Below are 20,608 nucleotides of genomic sequence, written 5' to 3' on the forward strand. Positions count from 1 at the left end.
TAATTTCTCCTCTTAAGATTTGCATAACTATACCCAGACTCCTTTCTAGTTGACCAACTACAATGACTACTTCTAATTTACCCTTTTTATAAAAATGTCTATAGCTGAATGCTAATTTCATCAAAACCAAAATTATGAAAAAGAACTTCACTAATGAAGGAAAGGAAATTAACAAGGACAACACAGGTCTCTGCTCCAATTTCAGGGTTACAATTGAATTTTGAAAATAACAAAGATATAAAGTAAGAGTGTTTAATATGTATGGGGTTGTCTGAGATGTGTGTATGTAAATCTGGGAAATAATGGAGTGTGATTATAAAGTAAGTACTGAGACAAAATTCATGGGGATATGGATCAAAATCAGGTACAAGCTACACTTGAATCTATGGAATCACGGTCATACCATCTTTCCCTTCAGATTTCTCTTGCCCATTTTAGCTTGGGCCAATTTTTCAGGATCATAACAATGTCCCATTTTCATAATTTCATTACAGTTGTGTCACAACTCACAACAATATCATGTGATTAATCAAACATTAATCTCATCACCTTTGTTGTTTACAAGTGGTCGATACAGTGTTGCCCTCTGCTATCATCTTGTAATAACCATCATGTTTTGCAATACTTTTGCAACATCTGTTTCCAGCTCAAGTAAGTCTCACCAATGAGAAATCTGTATTTGGAACCAAAGCAAGGCCAAGAGCAATAAAGTTTATATCTCAAGGTTCTGTACTCTTATTTAATTCATTGTAGTATCAATGTTCAAGAAACAATGAGAAATGTGTTGAAGTCATTAACAATGTACTGTATCAGTGACATTACTTCATTCTGGCATTCATTTTGAGCTTCCGAATGTAGTCTCTGGATCTTATATCGGCCTGCAGTAAAAATACAGATGAAAGAAGTGGATGCATTTTTTAATGTCATTAGTTACCAAAGAATTGAAACAAAGCGAGTAACTGGAGCGGTTCTGAAAAATAAAACCTTACTAAATGATAGAAAACCTTTCCAAACCAATCTAATATAAACATTTATTAACCAAAAACGTTGGAAAATAATGCATCAGCCTAGCTAACAACATTTGATGCTTTGACTTTCTGTTGTAAGGACATTAAGAATGAGATGCAGCAACATCTCATGGATCATCTAGAGAATACTTCGCAATACAAGATTTTGAGTTGAACCCAAGGTAGTAGTCAAAGGCTAAAGGTGCCCTTAAGGTGCGAAAGGCTCAAAACGTCTTGATAATTAGACACAAATCCTTCAATAAAGCATAATATTAAGTTAATACCCAAAAGCAATTTATGGAATGCCCAAAATTCACCAAAAATAGAAAAAAAAAAACCCTAAAGTTGATCAAGGAAAAGAAAGATTAAATTTACCCATTGTTTGGTTCCCAAAAAAAAAATGGAAGGAAGGAAGAAAAAACAGCAGAAAGAGGATGGGGAGAAAAGTAGATTTTCTTTGGTTGGTTGTCAAAGAAAATGGAGAAAAGGAAAAAATTGTTCATGAGACATTGAGACTTGGATATGCAGTTTTTCCAAACAAGATTATAACTATACCCTTAAATAAATGACTTGGATAAGCTTACCATTAATAGAAAGTTTTAAATGCTTTCACTTAATAAATGCAAAACAAATGCATTGAAAACTTAAATTTTTTATATTTTCAATAAAAACTTTTTCATTTTGTAATGTTCACGTGTACTCTTAAGGCATAAAATAGATAAACCCTAAAAATAATTATAAAAAATTGTGGTGTTTATTCATCTATTATACATGGAAATTAGATAGCTTTTGTTGGTGCACAAATTTTTATTCTTAAAATACCATAACCTCTTGATTAGAATGTAAATGTTTACCATCTTAACTAATCTTACAATTATTATTTTTACACAATTAATAAATAAAATAATAATAGAATCAAGATATTTACCCTCTTAACTAGTTTCACATGGTTGAGTTTTACCCTCAGTTAATAATAATAGAATGAATTAAAACACTAGTCACTAAAATAAGGATATAAATATGATTTCATTTTCTTGATCCAAAAAGGTGCAATAATTTGACAACCAAATTTAATAATTAGATTTCAAACTCACTATTCTTTCATTGTATTTTTCTCTCAAACAAGTTTCAGTTATTATATCAACTACTTGTGCTTTTGATAACAGTAACACTGGTTGAACCAGCAAGAATTTGTATTCTTATTTCTAGTATTTTTTATTTACAAGATTTTATAGAGAAAAAAATCATAAAATAAGATTTGATTGTTTCTACATTTTTTCTTATTACAATTGTTCAAAACAAAACCAAAGAGTTGTGGTAAACCAAAAGGTTTTTTAGTGGGTCACAGATAAAAAAGCAGTGATTGGTTTTCAAAACTTTTCCTTTCTTTCCCTTTTAAGTCCTTAACAACTCTTCTCAATGAACCAAGACTGCTAAAGTGTACTAACATGAAATAAAGGACTAGAAATAAAAGCCATAAATATTCAATTTATAGATTAATTCATGTAAATAGTTACTTGTATCTAGTAATGGACATACGATTTATATGAATACATGTGAAACTAATGAGATATCAAAAGCTTTCAAATGACAAATAATTTCACCTGTCTAATTGGCTCGGGAACACGATACTTGCAAGTCATCTGAACTAGTCTAAGAGCAGTTTGAAGTGAAATCCGATGACCAATTGATATAAATATTGGCTTTATAGATCCTTGTGTAGATCTCATGGCCTAAACATATTGTTTTGGAAAAAAAACTGATTCAATAAATATTTATAACTGTATAAATACTTGAAACTGGATTTTAGCAGCATGTGTAAGTCTAAGCTGGATAGCAATTCATAACATGCCAGCAATATGGCACGGACTTTTCCAATGGCTTGTGCTCACCAGAGCAGTTAGTGTAACAAATAACAAAATGCCGTTAATTCAAAGAGTAAACTAGCTATCTAGTCCCACAATGATATAGGTGACATTAGTTTGATTTTTAAAAGATTTGTGACATCAGTTTAGTCCCTGAAAGATGTACGCTCACATTAGTTTGGTCCATTACATCAATTTAGTACTTGAAAAAAAATACATGTAACATCACTTTGGTCCTTCAACAATAGATGTTGACCTTAAATAAATTAATGAATTTACCTGAACAAAGGACCAAATAGATGCCACATGAATATTTTAATAACTAAACTTCTGTTAGACAATTAAAGACTAAAACTGATGCTAACATGTATCATTCAGGAGTTAAAACCAAGTCACATGTATCATTGAGTTACCAAATAGCTAGTTTGGTCTTAGATGAATGACTTACCGCTCCCCATATATGCCCTGAGCAACCTACCAAATTAATGAAATCTTTACAAGAATTTTCTCCAGCTTCAAGAAGCTCTCTAACCCTAGATTGATTAAGACCATCCACATGATGCAACTGGAACATACACAGGTAAAGAATAAGTGTTCGAGTATTTAAACGGCAATTCTTCTTCTTGACTGTAAGAACAAAAGAGAGTGCAAAATCTCTTAAATGATCGATAACCGAATTTCTATCAATAGAAGCTCCTCAGTTTTGTGATAGGTACAAGATAAAAAAAATGACTAACCATGACAATAAGAATGAATTAGATCGAATATTATCAATACTAACATTCTTTCCAATTCCAACTGTTGGGAGATTGGCCTCAACTCCTAGATGACAGGCCAGGCCAAAGCCTGCATAAGTTAATTTAGGGAATTTCCATTTATACATGGTAAGATAATAACAAGCTAAAATTTCTATATTTTATATCAATTATAACATGAAAAAGTTGAAAACATAATTTACATTAGGGGAAAAACTTAGACATTGAAAATGGAGTGATAAAAATTCATTGGTTGAATCACTATTCAATGTCATGGTCTATTAAAGCATAAAAATATTTGAAAAACAATGACCCAGTATTACAAATTGATGGTTTACTAAGCATACAAAATGTTTGAAAAACAATGTCCCATTACTAGAAGAGAACAGTCTAATGACAATGAATAGTTCCTCACTTTAAAGCAGCTACTCTGCAAATACAGTATTATATTTCAAATTCACTACTGCTAAATAAATTCAAATTTATAATTCTTTTGAGAATTCAAAAGAATATTTTTTAGCTTAAACAAACAGCAGTATAAGAACAATACATAACATTGGCATATCTCTTACAAAAGCACTTGCCTCGGGGATGTAGTATTCCGTTTCCATCAACCATTAACAACTGTCAATAAACACCAAAATCAACTTCCATTCAGATGACAAAAACATTGTACAAAATCATCAAAAAGAAAAAAGACTGCTACAAAATTCCAAAGTAAATAATCTTCATTTTAAAATTCAGTATATTCGAAACACACTCTTGCAACGCTAAATGGAGTGTAGGATCCACATGAGCCACACACCATCCAATCGATATACAAGGTAGACTAAGCAAATTAGAACTATTTTTCAACATAAGATACGACAGTCACCTGTGGGTAGAAAGAACTACCACTCTTTTTCATTTTCTCCAGAATCTCTAAAAGAATTGGGGCCTAAAATATTATAAGATTAATCAAAACAAGAGCTGAAATAAATAATTTAGACACTTAATGTAAGGAAAATTATAAATCAAAATTGAGAAAAGACTATCCTAGCTAATTGGTCCTTAAAGATATGCATGACATCATTTTAGTTTTTAACACATTTGTGACAAAGTTTAGTTCCTTAAAGATTTGTGAATCAATTCATCTGTTAGGCTGTGCTTAGACACTGCAAGAGAAACAAAGAGACAGTAGAACCAGAAACACACTTAGTTGTAGAGAGAGCGAGACTGAGACAAAATTTTTCTTATATTTTCTAAAAGTGAATATCTAAATCAACCAATCTATCTATATATTGGTGACTACTGCAAGACCGACCCGTTGAGCAGGACGAAAGTCAGCCTTAGTGATCCGTAGGGATGAAAGTCATCCTTAGTGATCCGACCACGGTGTTGAGTGGAAGGGTCGTTGCTCAATGGATAAAAGTTACTCTAGGAAAGGTTTGCTACCCTGATGTCGGCTCTTCGCCACCTGGGACTGAAGTATGTTTCAAGGGTTGGGTTGTTTGCCCTACTCACATGAAGATTTCCTATATCTAAATATGATATTTGAGAATAGTTAAAAATTTTGATATATTTGACTAAATTATTTAACTTACCAGAACCTGTCAACATATTAGCTATCATCTCCACATGAAAATTTTTATGTGAGTAGTCACAATGTATATTTCTGTCTTCAAGAATAGAATCCAAATGGTAAAAGAAAGGGACAAATGTCAAATATATCTCAGACTAAACTGAAGTCACCTATAGTTATAAAGAAACTGAATTGACGTCACAAATTTTTCAAGTAATGGTACATGTATCTTTGAGTTTAATCATAAAAAAAGGAACATTTACCTCTCTGAATGCAAGGAAGCCAGGAACATAGGGAACTCGAATATTGACCAAAGAGAAGTCTTCATAAACAACTTGCAGAGTTCTTAAGTCCAAAACCACAAGTGTGCCACACGCCATTGATGGGTCATCTTTTGAGAAGCTTATATCAACTCCGCCAATGTATCTCAATAATCCTTCCTCCGAATCCGAACGGTCTTCGGGTATTTTCCATGTGAAGCTATCCTCTCTGATCAGCTTCTCCCTCAGCAAATCTTGTGCTCTGAAAGGAAAAAGAAATTATCCTTTTAATCAAAAAGTAAAATTGAATAACGATAATAAGGTTAGTGCAATAGAATCTTTTACGCACGCTATCCAGTTTTGATGATCTGGCAACGGAGTTGAAGAGGGTTCTTCGGTTTCTGATGGTTTTTCCATTGGTTCTGTATCGGAGGATAGTTTCAGAGTAATTAAATTCATCTCCTTTCTATTTGCAAAATTGTAAAGTACCCCTTAACTCTTAATAATTACACAAATATCCACCCTTACGTCTTAACATTGAATTTTTAGTCAACACTACTGAAGTGCTTTAAAAAAGAATAAGAACATGGTTACAGTTTGTGACATATGGATGACTTATATCCTGTTGCACGAAATGGTGAAACTGAAAACGCAAGGATTGATTCAGTTAAGAGCGTGAAATAATCTGCGCGCACTGGAAGAACGAACAAAAATTACACTAATCAGTAATCACCGGGAAGCTCAAAAAGCACAAGTAAAGTTACCAGTTAGTACAATCCAGTAGCAGAACAACTAAAATACGTTAAAGAGGAACGGGAATGACCCAACTTGTTTCTGAGGCTTTTCATCAAACAGTTTGCCGTGCATCATTCCAAATGCTTTAATTAAATAACAAAATTCATCACAACAACCAAAAAAATCACAAAAACAAAGGCAAATGCTAGCTTAATCCGATATTCGTAATGAAATCAATCAGCGATTAAACTAACACGACATGAAAATTACGTTGTAATAATGGAATTTTATTGTATGTCTCTCAAAATCCGTCACTCTGAATTGAATCAAAAACTGGAAAAAATGAAACAGTGGAGATATAAATAAATAAATAAAACTAAAGCATTTTTGTCACGTTCTGAAGCATATAAAATATACGATAAAGTAAACAATATATATATATATAAAATATTAATGCACTCTAGGTAAAGTAGAGTGCAGCACTCTTTAAAAATTAATAATATTAAAAGTTATTACGTAAATTAAATTTATTTATTATTGTTATTATTATTTTTTATCATGGGCTGAATAAACAAATTGATACTAACAAAAAAAACTAATTAGCTCTCGTTTAACATAGGACGACCTTTACACCACAAAAGCACTCAGAAAAATCTGATCGAATTCTTCTATTGTCGATGCTATGTCTTCAAGCATCTTCACTGTTTACTGGCAGTGCTTTCACTATTGCTCTGGCCAGTCACAAAAATTTTGACGCTCTTGAACCCATTCCCTTCCCCCTCTGCCAAGAATGACTTTTAAAGCCCAAAAAATCGCTGTCATAGAAGAGGAAGAAGCCTATCTATCGCCGCTACTGGTTGGCTAACTCCAAACACAAACCGATTCTATAGAAGTATTCCAATCTCCATGAAGGCACCATAATTCTCAGATGACGATGCAGTCAAAGCACAAAATACAAGGCAGTCCATTATCTTTTATTTCAAATTATTCTCAACGTGTACGTAATAAAATGAAAAATTAAAATACAATTATATTTTAACAATTATTTGTATTATTTTTTATTAATTTATTCAAAAAATAATTAAACTTTAGAGCTAATTGGTATAAAATATTACAGATATAAAACTAAGAGAAATTTTTATTTGTATAAGAATGAGCCTAATAAATAATTATTCTATTTAATATATAAGTAAGAGTATTTTTTTCTTTGCCAACGAGTTATAATTCAAATAGCATAATCTTCTCATACTCACCTAAAATGGTCGCGGATTTGAGTCTTCCTATTTTTGGTAAAAAAAGAAAAGAGTACTTCTTTCTTTTATTAACTTATATAATATTTATTGAATAGTCGCAGTTACGTAAATTTTTTTTATCATAGTATTTGAACCAAAAAAAAAACCTTGTTTCGGGAAAAACTAATAATATATTTTTAATACAAAATAATAAATTTTAAATATTTTTCTAAATAATATATATTAACTAAAATAATATAATTATTTCAAATAATATATTTTAAATATAGGAAAGTAACATATTTCAATAAAAAATTGTTAATAAAAAATTATATAATATTTTTTTATATGAATTTTTGTTTCGCACAAAATAAAATTATTATATGTTTGTTTGCTTCTTACGTTGTATATATGTTTTTTAAATTGAATTTATATAATATAAAATATTTTATCATTCACTTCATATTTAATGTTATAATTTTGTTTCACACAAAATAAAATTATATATATATATGTGTATGTATGTATTAATTAAATTTATATAACACAAATTTTTTTATTATTGTGTTTATATTTAATATTATAATTTTATTTTACACAAAACAAAATTTATTTAAATTTTAATATTATATACATAATATATATTTAATATTATTTTTTTAAAATTCTAATATATCTTTTTTTCTGAATTTAGTACATGGTTTTTTAACTTATTTTTCATGTATTATTTATTTTAATTCTAAAGCCCAGTAAGTTTTGTTGTTGTACAGAGATGTTACTTTTAATATTTATACAATATTCTTTTTGTTGTGGACTTCAATCTGATATGGCCAATTTTTCTGGATATGAACCAAGGGTTGGTGTAACGCCCGTTTATGGCGCTGAGAGGTGTTTAACTAGTGTGTGACGGCGGTTAGCTAACGGAGGGAAATCGGACGGTCGATTTCATGCAGGGGGTGAGAGGCACAAATCGGACTGTCCGATTTGTGCGTGGCGAAGTTGCATGCATGCAAATCGGACCATACGATTTGTAGCATGCGTAGGATTTTTTTTTTTTTTTTGCCCAAGGAAATCGGACCTACCGATTTGAGGGCTGATTTCAGAAAAACTCCAGCTAACCCAAATCGGACCCAGCGATTTCTGGGTTTAAAAAAATTTTTGGGCGGGCTTTCTACTAATCGGACCGTCCGATTAGTTAGTTCTAAAAATTTCGAATGGCCATAGATGTGGTCGGATGGTCCGATTTGAGTGTGATATATATATATATATATATATATATATAGATGTACCCACTAATCTGAGCAGCTCATTTCATTCCTCCTCTTCGGTGCTACAATTCTCTAAATCTCTTCTCTGCAAATCTCTTCTTCTTTATTTTTAGATCTCTTCTTCTCTATTATCATGGATGATAGAGTAAGATTAAAAGTGTATTATCATGACCATATTTTATTACAAACATCAGAAGGAGTGAAATTTGTGTGTGATAATCCGTTAGATATTATTATTCCATTCACACTGTCATTTGAAGAATTAAAAGGGGTCATTTGTGAGAGGATGGAGTCTCAAATATCTAGGAGAGTGTCGTGTATTCTGTACAGATATCCTATATCTGTCTTTGGTGGGTTCGTGCAATTTCAAACGAAATACGTGACCGACGAAGCGAGCATGCAAGAAATGTTTTCAGTGTATCTTGAAAGTCGGTCGCGAATGACGTTTATCGAACTGTATATCGAGTTCGAGCAATCTGCAGCGGACCGAGATATTGAATTGGAAGATTACAACAGTGATAGTGAAGAAGAGTTCGAAAGTAACTACGAGGTCGTTGATCCCGGTGTAGACGAAGATCAAGCTGACGAGGCTATGGTGACAGATGTGGTGGATGTGGCAAATGCACTAGCAAATCAGCAGCCATTTGTGGAGCCGAGTTTCATGCGGTCGTTGGATTTGGAGGCCATTCATGCACCGGAGTTTCCTCAATATGTAAATGCAGGTGCGCCGTTAATTTAAATTAAGATTTGTGATAGTATGATTTGTGTGCCATTTGGGCCCGACTGGCCGGTTTGACCGGACCGGCTTGGTCGACCGAAATGACTGGTTTGACCGGACTGGTCATCTAGAATGGACCGGCCAGTCCGACCGGGCAGGGCATTAGGATGGGACTTGATGGTTCGACCGGACCGACCGGTTCAACTGACAGACCGGTTCGACCGGACCGGTTGGTTCGTCCGACAAACTGGTAATCCGAATCTTAGACCGGTCCAGTCTCATGGTGAGACCGCAGAAGGCAACGAAAATTGTTGAATTGTTAGTAAAAATTTTTTACTATGCTTTATTTTTTAATTACATAAGACCGGGTATATCAGTTAAACCAGTGATCTGACCGGTTCGATCACCGGTTCGGTTTTGAGAAGTACGGTTTCCATTGTTCTGTGCTTGTTAGTTTATTACATTATTGGTTCTGACAAGTCTAAAATTTGTGATGTTGTTGCCGCAGAGCTTCCCCTTATGCCGGATGGTGAATTTACTGTGGGAATGGAATTCAGTTCTAGGGAGGCAGTGATTAAGGCGATGAAAGATTATACAATTCGCAGAGGTGTAGATTATCGGGTGCATGAGTCAGAACCGACGATATTCTATGCTAAATGCACCCAGTATGGTGCAGGATGTGATTGGCTAATTAGGGTGAGCAAAATGTCCAGAAAGTTCTGTTGGGAGATAAGGAGGTACAATGGTAGTCACACCTGTACTAGGGCCACCATTTCTCAAGATCATTCGAAGCTGGATTCCAACACAGTTGCAGAAGCAATAAAGCCATTGGTAGAAGCTGACCCGTCTATTAGGGTGAAATCAGTGATTGCAGAAGTACAGTCAAAGTTTAACTACACCATTAGTTATCGCAAAGCATGGTTGGCAAAACAGAAGGCAGTGGAGTCAATTTTCGGAGGGTGGGAAGCTTCGTACGAAGCCTTGCCGATATGGTTTGAGGCCATGTGTCACAAGGAGCCATCCGCAGTTGTTCATTTTGAAACAATGCCTGTGTACCAGGGAGATGACTTGATTCCTAATATTCGTGTGCTACACCGAGTCTTCTGGAGTTATTACCCTTGTATTAGAGCCTTCAGACATTGCAAGCCAATAGTACAGGTAGACGGAACTCATTTGTATGAAAAATACAAGGGTTGTTTGTTGGTTGCAGTCTCACAGGATGGCAACAACAACATCGTGCCGATTGCATTTACGATAGTTGAGGGAGAGACATCTGAGGCTTGGCACTTTTTTCTGAGTAACTTGCGACAGCATGTTGTGACACGTGACGGTGTGGGTCTTATCTCCGATCGACACGATTCCATTAGGGCTCCTATTGCTCGTTGTCACGGAGCTTGGTCTCCTCCCAAAGCATTCCACATGTTTTGCATCAGACACATAGAGTCCAACTTTCTGAGGAAATTCAAGGCTCCGTATCTGCAGAAGCTTATCGTCAACATCGGTATGATAGTTACGATTACATTTATTCCTGAACTCAGTTATTATGATGAACGTTTTTTATGGTGGGTCCTTTTTTATGTGACAGGTTACTCGCGAACAGTTCGCGAGTACGAGACGCGTTATCAGCGTTTACGTGAGCGGGGTGAGGCTTATACCAACTGGTTGGATCGAATTTCGCGTGAGCAATACGCTTTAGCATTTGATGGGGGATATCGATGGGGTCATATGACAACCAATCTAGTAGAATGCATCAACTCGGTACTGAAAGGGGCTCGTAATCTTCTAGTCACTGCACTTGTTAAGGCAACATTTTACAGGCTTAATGAATTGTTCACCCGAAAAAGGGCCGAGGCTGAGGCTCAAATTAATTCAGGACATGTGTTCTCTGAGCTTGTAACCTCCAAACTACATGCAAAGCAGCGGGCAGCAGGTAACATCCAAGTGAGTTGCTTTGACCGACAGAATGAGGTATTCGAAGTGCGTGAGTGTCCGAGTGGTGTGGAGTATGCAGTGGACCTCCGTCAACAACGGTGTGACTGTGGTGAGTTCCAAGTTGACCGGCTTCCGTGTTGACATGTGTTTGCTTGTTGTGCAAACCAACGTCTTGATTGGCAACTGTATGTACATGATGTCTACAAGATGGACCAGGTTCGACGAGTGTACAGGGCTAGGTTTAGGCCACTCGGGAATCCAACAACATGGCCTGTTTACCATGGACCTCGATTCGTAGGTAATCCATTCCTTAGACGGGTATCCAAAGGTCGGCCAAGGATGACCCGTTTCTTGAATGAGATGGACACTCGGATGTTGCGCGGTCCTAGGCGATGTAAGCAATGCGGGGCCGATGGCCACAGCCGTAGTAGATGTCGTCAACGTGGTGGTCCAAGCAATCCGCAGTAGATGGACGCTCGATTTAGTGTATGACTTTGAATATTTTATATATTGTATGACTTTCGTATATGATGTTATTGTATGACGTGATTAACAATTCCAATTCAAGACATAATTCCTTCTTTTAAATAAATCAATCTCAAAATATATCATGTTTAAAACCAAATCTTTTTAAATATTTACTTCAAATGAAACTTTCAATTTTATAAAATTTCGGCAGCATCTCCTCTAAAACTCGGATTTTGCCACCCTATTCGGGTCCCATCCAAATATTTCTCACACCTATTCTCAACCATTTCCAAATCTCAAACATTCTAGAAAATTGAACCAGTTCCATGAATAAGTCCAATACAGTCTACATAAGTAAGTCCAACATGCTACATAAATAAGTCCAACACATGCTAGATAAATAAGTCCATGACAAGATACATAAGTAAGCCTAACATCATTTTCTCATCGCCTATTTTACATCTTTGACTAATTTCTTGCATTTCTTTACAACCTTCTTAAAAGCGGATGGGGTATACCGACTAGTGCTCCGCCGAGGTGGGTCAGCTCTAAGGTTGTATCCTTTTCCTTTTTCGCTAGTGGCTGTACCTATGAAAACATTCAACAAACAACTAAGTCAACAATCAACTAATTAAATCAACTAATTCAACAATCAACTAATTAAATCAACTAAGTCAATAATCAACTAATTAAATCAACTAATTAAATCAACTAATCGACTCAAATAATCAATAACTAACTAATTCAACAAACAACTAATTGAATAATCAACTCGATTAATCAATAATGAAGTCAAATAATCAATGACCAACTAATTGAATCAACTAATCAACTCAAATAATCAATAACCAACTAATTCAATAAACAACTAATTCAATAATTCAATAATGAAGTCAAATAATCAATGACCAACAAATCGTTTTACCTGCAGTAGGCGCTGAACCATCATCTGGACCATCACCCCCATCATCATCATCCTCACCATCCACCTCATCCTCATCGTCGTCCTCATCCTCATCGTCATCGTCATCCTCATCCGCAACCTCATCCCCATCTGGATGGTCAACCAGAAAGTCATCATTGTCCTCATCAACTAGCTGATAGCTCTCTAGAATTAGATTCATCGGAACACGACGATCAAATCCGCTCTGTATGATACCCCTCGTGGCATCATCACTCATACTAGAGTCAACAGAAACTCTACCTCCGGAAGTACTAGAAGAGGTGAGTTGTCGAGGTCTCGTATCCAATGACAATCTACCTGGAGCAATCCCACTCGGTTGGGCCATCTGGTCGGTGGGAATGTCTCTATAAGCTGGATATGGGTAACCTGGCACAGGAGCCATGAACCCAAGTAGCTGGCTAAAAGAACCCTGTTCACCTGATTCTTGGTGCGGGACACTCCAGTACTGCTGATATACTGGTGGAGTCAAGTAATCCACAGAATGTGTGTCAGGAATGTATGGAGTGAACTGCTCAGGCTCTTGTTGTGCCTGTGTTTGTGAGGGAGGCGGTGGTGGTTGCGGTGGGGATGGTGGTGGCGGTGATTGTACGTCTTGGTTCTCCTGATTATGCATAGGATCACCGGGCTGATTCTCTTGCGGTTCGATCTGTGACAGATGCAAGTGTAAACCAAATCTATCTCGGTACCAATGCAAGTAGATATCTGCCTGATGCTGGGAGGGTACCGTGTCATCGACAAGAATATGACTATACCGGTTCATCCAATGCATAACTCAGATTGAGTGGGTTCCAGACCAATCTTGATTCTTCGGACCTGTCAGAACTTCGCCGTGTGCTTCACCTAGGTCTCGCTCCTGATTAGGAACACCCTGAGTCAAGCCAAATTGCCTCCTCAGTCTATCAGATGCATGCCACTCAATACATTCAAAAGATATAAGTGGAACTGTGGCACTCTAAATAGCAGAATGCTGGCGGATGTCAGGAGGAATCACGTCCGGATCGGTCCTTCCAATTGCATAAGGCTCCCAAACAAACTGCACACATTATGCAAGTAACCGAGGATTACACACAGAATAATAACACGGATAAACGAAAAGAACTACTTATTTATTACAACAAACCTGTCCTTCTTGCAGAACATCCAGATCTCTCCTATAGTTCTCAAGGGTACGAAATCTGTAAGGCCGATTCTGACATTCCCAGTTACGCCACCTAACATCAAGCAAGTCGCTAACTTACATTTATGGAGACAATTTAAAATACACTATTTAAAAGCGTTTAGTAATTAAATTTACCTATTTGCAATCGGAAAGATTCGAGGATTGCTTGGAATCAGCGCAATGAATGGTAGACGGGTCCAAGCCCAGGCAAGCAACAGTGTCAGCAGACCATCAATCTCCTTACAGTCGACACGAGTTGCCCTACACAACGCTCTGTACAGGTGTGCCAGGCATGTCGATCCCCAGCTGAACTGTATTATCCCGGCAAAGTTACGGAGTAATGGGAGAAACTTCCAGTGCACCCCTACTCCAGACTTATCTCCAAATATAACGGTCCCAAACAATAACATTATGTGGCACTTCACGTACCTCTGAATCTGGATATCATCAACCAACACTAACCGATCCTTCAATGCTCGAAACCACGTCAACTTGATGAAACTTCCCCTACAATCTGCCTGCCTAGGTGCAACACTAAACTGATCCAAGCATTCAGCCTCTAACGCCTCATAACTACTCAGTGTCGGTCCCGTAACTGGCAAACCATTCATCGGAAGACAAAAAATTAACGCCTCATCCTCCAGTGTCAAAGCACACTCACCAACCGGAAAATGGAAGGTGTGAATTTCGGGGCGCCATCTCTCAATCAGAGCATTAACCAATGCTGACTGACATTGGACAACTCCAATCTGTGAAACATGATAAAAGCTGGTGTCCCGTAAAAACCCCTCCACTATTAGATTGTACCGATCCGGCGGCATGTAGTGGTCACATTGCAACATTCTAGATCCCTAAACAAAAACAATAATATTAATAAATTAACAAATTAAACTTAAAAGAATCGAATTTTCATTATCAAATAACCAGTTACACATAAGAATCAATAAATATAATAATAATAACAATACAATACTTTATACAAATAACTATTATATTATCTACTAATACTCAAATAACTAACTACTCTATTTTATTCTATTCTAACAGCAAACATACAATAAAAAATCAATCACTAACCCTTTATTAAATATTTATATTAAACTTATAACATAAATAATTAATTCAATAATTTTTAATTCATAATATTTATTTACGAATGACTAATATAATATTAAGTAGCTACAAAAAAATTATTTATTATTAACAATTAAAACTAATTAACTTATTTAAATTCACACGTATAACAGAACAATATTAGCACTATTATATTCTATTCTACTGATAATTAAACGCTACTAGCAGTAATAATTAATATTATTACAATAGGCGGATTTTATACCAATTAATATTAATATTACTTATTCTATTTATTTATTTATCATACATCCAAATTTTTTAATAACCGTGTTATTATTAACAATATTATTATTGCAATTATTCTATTAATAACAATAATTAACTTATTATTATAATGTAACATATCTGAACAATATTAATACCCAATAATCTCTAATAATAATTTTTAATTCATAATATTTATTTACGAATGACTAATATAATATTAAGTAGCTACAAAAAAATTATTTATTATTAACAATTAAAACTAATTAACTTATTTAAATTCACACGTACAACAGAACAATATTAGCACTACTATATTCTATTTTACTGATAATTAAACGCTACTAGCAGTAATAATTAATATTATTACAATAGACGGATTTTATAACAATTAAACTTAATATTACTTATTCTATTTATTTATTTATCATACATCCAAATTTTTTACTAACCGTGTTATTATTAACAATATTATTATTACAATTATTCTATTAATAACAATAATTAACTTATTATTATAATGTAACATATCTGAACAATATTAATACCCAATAATCTCTAATAATAATTTTTAATTCATAATATTTATTTACGAACGACTAATATAATATTAAGTAACTACAAAAAAACTATTTATTATTAACAATTAAAACTAATTAACTTATTTAAATTCACACGTACAATAGAACAATATTAACACTACTATATTCTATTCTACTGATAATTAAACGCTACTAGCAGTAATAATTATTATTATTACAATAGGCGGATTATAACAATTAATATTAATATTACTTATTCTATTTATTTATTTATCATACATCCAAATTTTTTAATAACCGTGTTATTATTAACAATATTATTATTGCAATTATTCTATTAATAACAATAATTAACTTATTATTATAATGTAACATATCTAAACAATATTAATACCCAATAATCTCTAATATCATTTTTAATTAAACTCAAATATCTAAATATTATTATTCCACTAATTCCTAACATTATTACTATAATAAACTATTACTAATCTCTAACATTATAATTATTATTTTAACTAAAATAAAAAATTTTGGAATAGAAACGTACATAGTTAAGATGATCAAGATAATTAGCAATGTGGAGTTCTGGACGATTGACATCTTTTATTTTTCTTCTTTTAGGCATACTTTTCTGTGTGGTCCAATTTTTTCAGCTCAAACCTTCAACAATGGAGTGAGCTACGGTGGCTGGGGGTGGGGTATATGGGAGAAGAGAAATGGAACAAAGTGAAAGTGAAATGGGAAAGGGAAAGTGAAAGTGAAACTGGCTTAAGGGAGCTCGGGTGGTTGGGATCATTTCATCTTTGCTGGACCAACGTGCATGCGCGACACGTGGCTGGGGGCGCAAATCGGACAGTCCGATTTGTGTACCTGCCCAGCCTGAAATCGGACCGTCCGATTACTGATCCTCAAAACGGACCGTCCGATTTCTTCGATCCTGGCCGTCACACTCCGGTTACGTACCATGCAGCCCCATAACGTTGTTATACACCACTCCTCTCCCAATATTAAAAATAAAAAAGTGATCTAATATCTAAAACTTATAAAAAAATCTAAAATTTATAAAAAAAATGATTAACCTGATTAACAGATTACCTTTTTAAATTTAAACCATTCAAATAAAATATAATAAATGAACGAGTTCAAATTTAATGAATTAACAACGTGTGCAACACTCTATACTTAGCAAAGAGCGTTTAAGGATGGACTTAAAATATAAAATAAATGTTAATTTTTAAATTTTTATGCATGCATTGAAAAATAAAAACGTTTCTTATTCCTTCTCTTAACTATTATCTTTATGAGATTCTTAAGCTAAATCATTAAATACTATAATCAACTCTTCTTCTTCTCTTATTTTATTTTGTTTCTTCGTCTTAGAAAAAAAATCCAAAAACAAAAAAAACAAAAATTAGTAAAAATAACCAAAAAAAAAAAAAGAAAATAGTATATTGAGTTTGAAAAAATAATAACAATAATTTAATGATGAACAAACGTTATAATATTAAGCCAAAAGTTCAAAGCGTGTGAATAATATATTTGGCTAAATGTGTAGACTAAAATTAGAAGGAACTATCTTAATATTGGATCAAGTCCATGATCTAACAAATGGCCCAAAGAGTAGTTGCATATCAGTATCCAAAATAGAGAGAAGTAACTCATTTTTTTTTAACCAAAGCAAAAGTGACCGAACACATTTTCTCTTTTTTCTCTTTTCTCTTCTCTAATTCACAGGAAGAAGTTCCAAAAGAAAGTAAGAAAAAAAAATGTCTAATTAGAGCTCAAATCAAGAAAAAAAATGGATTATCAAAATTAAGAAACAAAAAAAAAATCAAAAGTTAGGGCTCAAAAGCAAAGATTAAATTCGAAGGTAAATCAGAAAATCATTATTTTTTCTTTGTGCTTCATTGTTGCTTGTTGAAGATATTTTTCTCCTACATGCAACGAACGAAAAATTTAAAGAAAATTGAGGTTTTGAAGTTCTGCTACAAATCAAACGTCAAGAACCAAACTTGGAGCCAAAGTATTGATGAATGGCTGAGATCCTTGAAGAAATTTGAAAAATGAAGAAAGAGAAGCAGTTAGGTAAGAATGCATGTTTGCTTTATTCACCGTTGTTGTCAAATCTCTCTTCTGCACTGCTGTTGTGTTATTTGTGGAAGAAGTAGTCAAAGAAGTTCAAGTCAAGTTTTAAACTTTTGGGAGATTTACTCATCTATTAAAGGGATAAATGGCCAGAGATTAGGATAAGAAGTGGGCACACAAGTTTGGGTCTTCATAACTTTCAAGCTAACCCTTCTTCTCCTTTATGAATTTACATTAAATTTTCTATTCTTCAGTGTTTATCTTTTTTTTTTCAATAAAAAAAGCATTAAGTGAGGTATCAGTAAAAGCCATTGAGAGAAAAGGCAAAGAAAGTTATCTAGAAAAATAAAAAAATTATGTCAAACTCTTTTGTATGTATTTCTATTTTGTACACATAATTTTGAGGAAATTTTCTTGCTAAATTGGGTGAGCAATTAGTGGTTCCAAGTCTAGAGAGTGAATCTAGCTAAATCTAACTAAAGTAGAAGTTGGGTTGTCCTAGATAGGATTGGATTGAATCTTAAAGAAAATTTGTGTTTGTAAACATTGTGAAAGATAGTGAAAATTCTTTCACTGTTGTGGAGGAGACTGCATGTAGGTCATATTGCACATAGTAACTGAATCAGGATACATGATTGTGTGATTTTTTTTCTCTACTCTTTTATTTTTTCTCGATATGTATGAGACAAAATAAAAATGTTTCCTGCATTGTCTATTTCACAGAAGTCACAACTATTCAAAAATAGAGAGTTGCTCTGTTCCTAATCGCATCGTGAAGAGACCAAATAAATCTCCTGAAATTTTAACTTGACAGACTTAACAACAACTAAGTTCCAAATCCAGTCAGAAGTAAAAGGCAAAAAGAAGGTCAAAAGGGGGCATAGATTCAACTCCCTTCTCTAGGCCATTTACAAATATTCAATTGGTATCAAAACTTGGTCTCAAAGAAGTCAAACTTCACAGCTTGGAGAAAAGATCCAAATGGCCAACAATATGAGCTCGAATGTCGTGGCTTACTCACTCACTAAAAGTCAGTCCAACAACAGATTTTCCTTCTTCAACGGCAAAAACTATAACTACTAAAAGGAAAGAATGCGGATATTGTCCAATCTGTTGACTACAATATTTAGAAGATAATTATGAATGGTCTACAAGTTCCAACCAAAATAAGTGCAGAAGAAAAAGTCATGACACACAAAGAAGAAGCTAAATTGAATGATGAAGATAAAAAAAATAATGCTGAACACCAAAGCAATCAACATGATGCACTACTCAATTAGCTTTGAGGAGTACCGAAAGGTATCAAGGTGCAAATAGTAAAAGAGATTTGGGATAAACTCCAAGTCACATATGAGGACATAGAACAAGTGAAGGAAACAAGGATTGACATGTTAAAGAAAGAAAACGAGATATTTGCTATGAAGGAAGAAGAAACAATTGATGAAATGTTCGAGAAGTTCTCTGTCATCATCAATAGCTTGGATGTTATAGAGATGACTCACTCTGAACAAGTGCTAGTAAGAAAAATACTAAGATGTTTTACCAAAGAATGGGAAACTAAAGCAACTGTCATTGTTTTAAGTGATAACCTGAAACAGATATCATATAATGAGTTGAGAGAAAACTCCTTACCTATGAAACCACCCATATAAGCCGTGATATGAAAAAGAAAGCAGTGGCTTTAAAGTCTACTGTTGAGTCATTGAAAGATGATTCCAATAATAGTTCATTAGATGACAAAATTATATTTTTTGTTAGGAAATTAAAGAGGCTCATGAAAAATAAAGGAAGGAGCAAAGATTCAAGTTCAAATAAACACAAAAGAGACCTTAGTAAAATTATCTATCATCAATGCAAGAAGGCAGAACACTACAAGTATGACTGTTCTAAGTTCAAAAAAGAAGACAAGACAAGGAAGAATAAAAAAAATATTTTGATGGCTTCAAGGAAAAACTTGAAAAATAATTCAGAGGAAGAAGAAGACTCCAAATATGAAGCTTATGCTTTCTTCATGGCTGATCAAGATCAAGCTGAAGAGGTAATTTATTCCTTCCTAACTAATGACGAACTCCATCAAATGATTAATGATTTAATTGGTTATGTTAGAAAAATTTTAGATAAATGTCATGAATTTGAGGCTGAAAATGATTCTTTAAAAGCAGAAAATGCATATCTTAAAAAAATTGAATAAAAAAAAATACAGTTGATTTAGTGAAAAAAAATAAATGTCTTAAATCTAAAAATGAAATTCTTAAAGGGAATCATTCATTTATTTTTTTTAATAGATAGAATTGATAAAAATGAAAGGTTTCACAAAGTGATTAGAGGTTTAAATCAAGACATAGCTAAATTTGCTCAAAATTTCAGTAACTTAGATAAATTACTAGCTAGTCAAAAATCATTATTTGAAAAATCTGAATTACGATTTTGATAAACATGAAACTATTTTTGTAAAACGAAGTGTTGAAAATGAACCCTCAACTCAAAAATAAAAAATTTTAAACCTCATATCATTTTGAAAAATCAACAAAAAATAATCATTATCAAACATATAAGAAACATGGACATTCATTTCATCAATGCTTCATTTTTGAAAGAAAAGTTGGATATAAAGTGTACAAGATTATTAGAGATTTCAATTCTCTTGAGCAACTAAGATGGTTTAACATCAAAGGATCCAAATTGATTTGGATACCTAAGGTTACCTAAAGTA

General features: G+C 33.6%; 3 protein-coding genes across 18 annotated transcripts; 1 reads left to right on the forward strand and 2 right to left on the reverse strand.

The window, feature by feature from the left end:
• Positions 1 to 287: 287 nt before the first annotated feature.
• On the reverse strand, positions 288 to 6,561 carry LOC112755508 (uncharacterized). 16 transcript variants are annotated; one of them, XM_072221415.1, is made up of 11 exons: positions 6,277 to 6,517; positions 6,043 to 6,142; positions 5,798 to 5,870; positions 5,452 to 5,710; positions 4,502 to 4,564; positions 4,212 to 4,251; positions 3,654 to 3,718; positions 3,321 to 3,437; positions 2,612 to 2,740; positions 823 to 878; positions 288 to 673 (listed from the first exon to the last, which is right to left on the reverse strand). In XM_072221415.1, exons 3-11 carry the CDS (start codon positions 5,863 to 5,865, stop codon positions 610 to 612), a joined length of 861 nt encoding a protein of 286 aa, XP_072077516.1. In that variant the 5' UTR covers positions 5,866 to 5,870; positions 6,043 to 6,142; positions 6,277 to 6,517; the 3' UTR covers positions 288 to 609. The 16 variants fall into 16 exon arrangements, with proteins under 16 accessions (XP_072077516.1, XP_025659432.1, XP_072077515.1 ...); XM_025803647.3 differs by having other exon boundaries at positions 4,200 to 4,251; XM_072221414.1 differs by having other exon boundaries at positions 4,200 to 4,251; positions 6,454 to 6,470.
• Positions 6,562 to 9,275: 2,714 nt separating this feature from the next.
• LOC112757751 (uncharacterized) lies at positions 9,276 to 11,631 on the forward strand. The gene is made up of 4 exons (XM_025806309.1): positions 9,276 to 9,405; positions 9,856 to 10,902; positions 10,987 to 11,342; positions 11,413 to 11,631. The coding sequence occupies exons 1-4, from the start codon at positions 9,276 to 9,278 to the stop codon at positions 11,629 to 11,631; spliced, it is 1,752 nt and encodes a 583-aa protein (XP_025662094.1).
• A 2,086-nt stretch (positions 11,632 to 13,717) lies between these two features.
• On the reverse strand, positions 13,718 to 14,745 carry LOC112757752 (protein MAIN-LIKE 2-like). Its single transcript, XM_025806310.1, has 3 exons — positions 14,060 to 14,745; positions 13,886 to 13,976; positions 13,718 to 13,798 (listed from the first exon to the last, which is right to left on the reverse strand). The coding sequence occupies exons 1-3, from the start codon at positions 14,743 to 14,745 to the stop codon at positions 13,718 to 13,720; spliced, it is 858 nt and encodes a 285-aa protein (XP_025662095.1).
• Between the last annotated feature and the right edge of the window lie 5,863 nt (positions 14,746 to 20,608).

This window comes from Arachis hypogaea, chromosome 16 (genome assembly GCF_003086295.3).
Source record: "Arachis hypogaea cultivar Tifrunner chromosome 16, arahy.Tifrunner.gnm2.J5K5, whole genome shotgun sequence".
Classification (NCBI taxonomy): Eukaryota; Viridiplantae; Streptophyta; class Magnoliopsida; order Fabales; family Fabaceae; genus Arachis; species Arachis hypogaea.

What these genes read in the sequence shown, in the direction of transcription:
- LOC112755508 (XM_072221413.1), bottom strand. Translation starts at nt 5,907, where the DNA reads ATGAATTTAATTACTCTGAAACTATCCTCCGATACAGAACCAATGGAA. An exon ending in CAGGGCATATATGGGGAGCG is followed by an intron (nt 2,741 to 3,320) that starts GTAAGTCATTCA and finishes CAATATGTTTAG; the next exon opens with GCCATGAGATCTACACAAGG. An exon ending in AAAATGAATGCCAGAATGAA is followed by an intron (nt 674 to 822) that starts GTAATGTCACTG and finishes TTCCAAATACAG; the next exon opens with ATTTCTCATTGGTGAGACTT.
- LOC112757751 (XM_025806309.1), top strand. Translation starts at nt 9,276, where the DNA reads ATGGTGACAGATGTGGTGGATGTGGCAAATGCACTAGCAAATCAGCAG. An exon ending in GAAGCTTATCGTCAACATCG is followed by an intron (nt 10,903 to 10,986) that starts GTATGATAGTTA and finishes TTTATGTGACAG; the next exon opens with GTTACTCGCGAACAGTTCGC. An exon ending in GGGCAGCAGGTAACATCCAA is followed by an intron (nt 11,343 to 11,412) that starts GTGAGTTGCTTT and finishes TGGAGTATGCAG; the next exon opens with TGGACCTCCGTCAACAACGG.
- LOC112757752 (XM_025806310.1), bottom strand. Translation starts at nt 14,745, where the DNA reads ATGCCGCCGGATCGGTACAATCTAATAGTGGAGGGGTTTTTACGGGAC. An exon ending in ATCTTTCCGATTGCAAATAG is followed by an intron (nt 13,977 to 14,059) that starts GTAAATTTAATT and finishes GCTTGATGTTAG; the next exon opens with GTGGCGTAACTGGGAATGTC. An exon ending in ATGTTCTGCAAGAAGGACAG is followed by an intron (nt 13,799 to 13,885) that starts GTTTGTTGTAAT and finishes TAATGTGTGCAG; the next exon opens with TTTGTTTGGGAGCCTTATGC.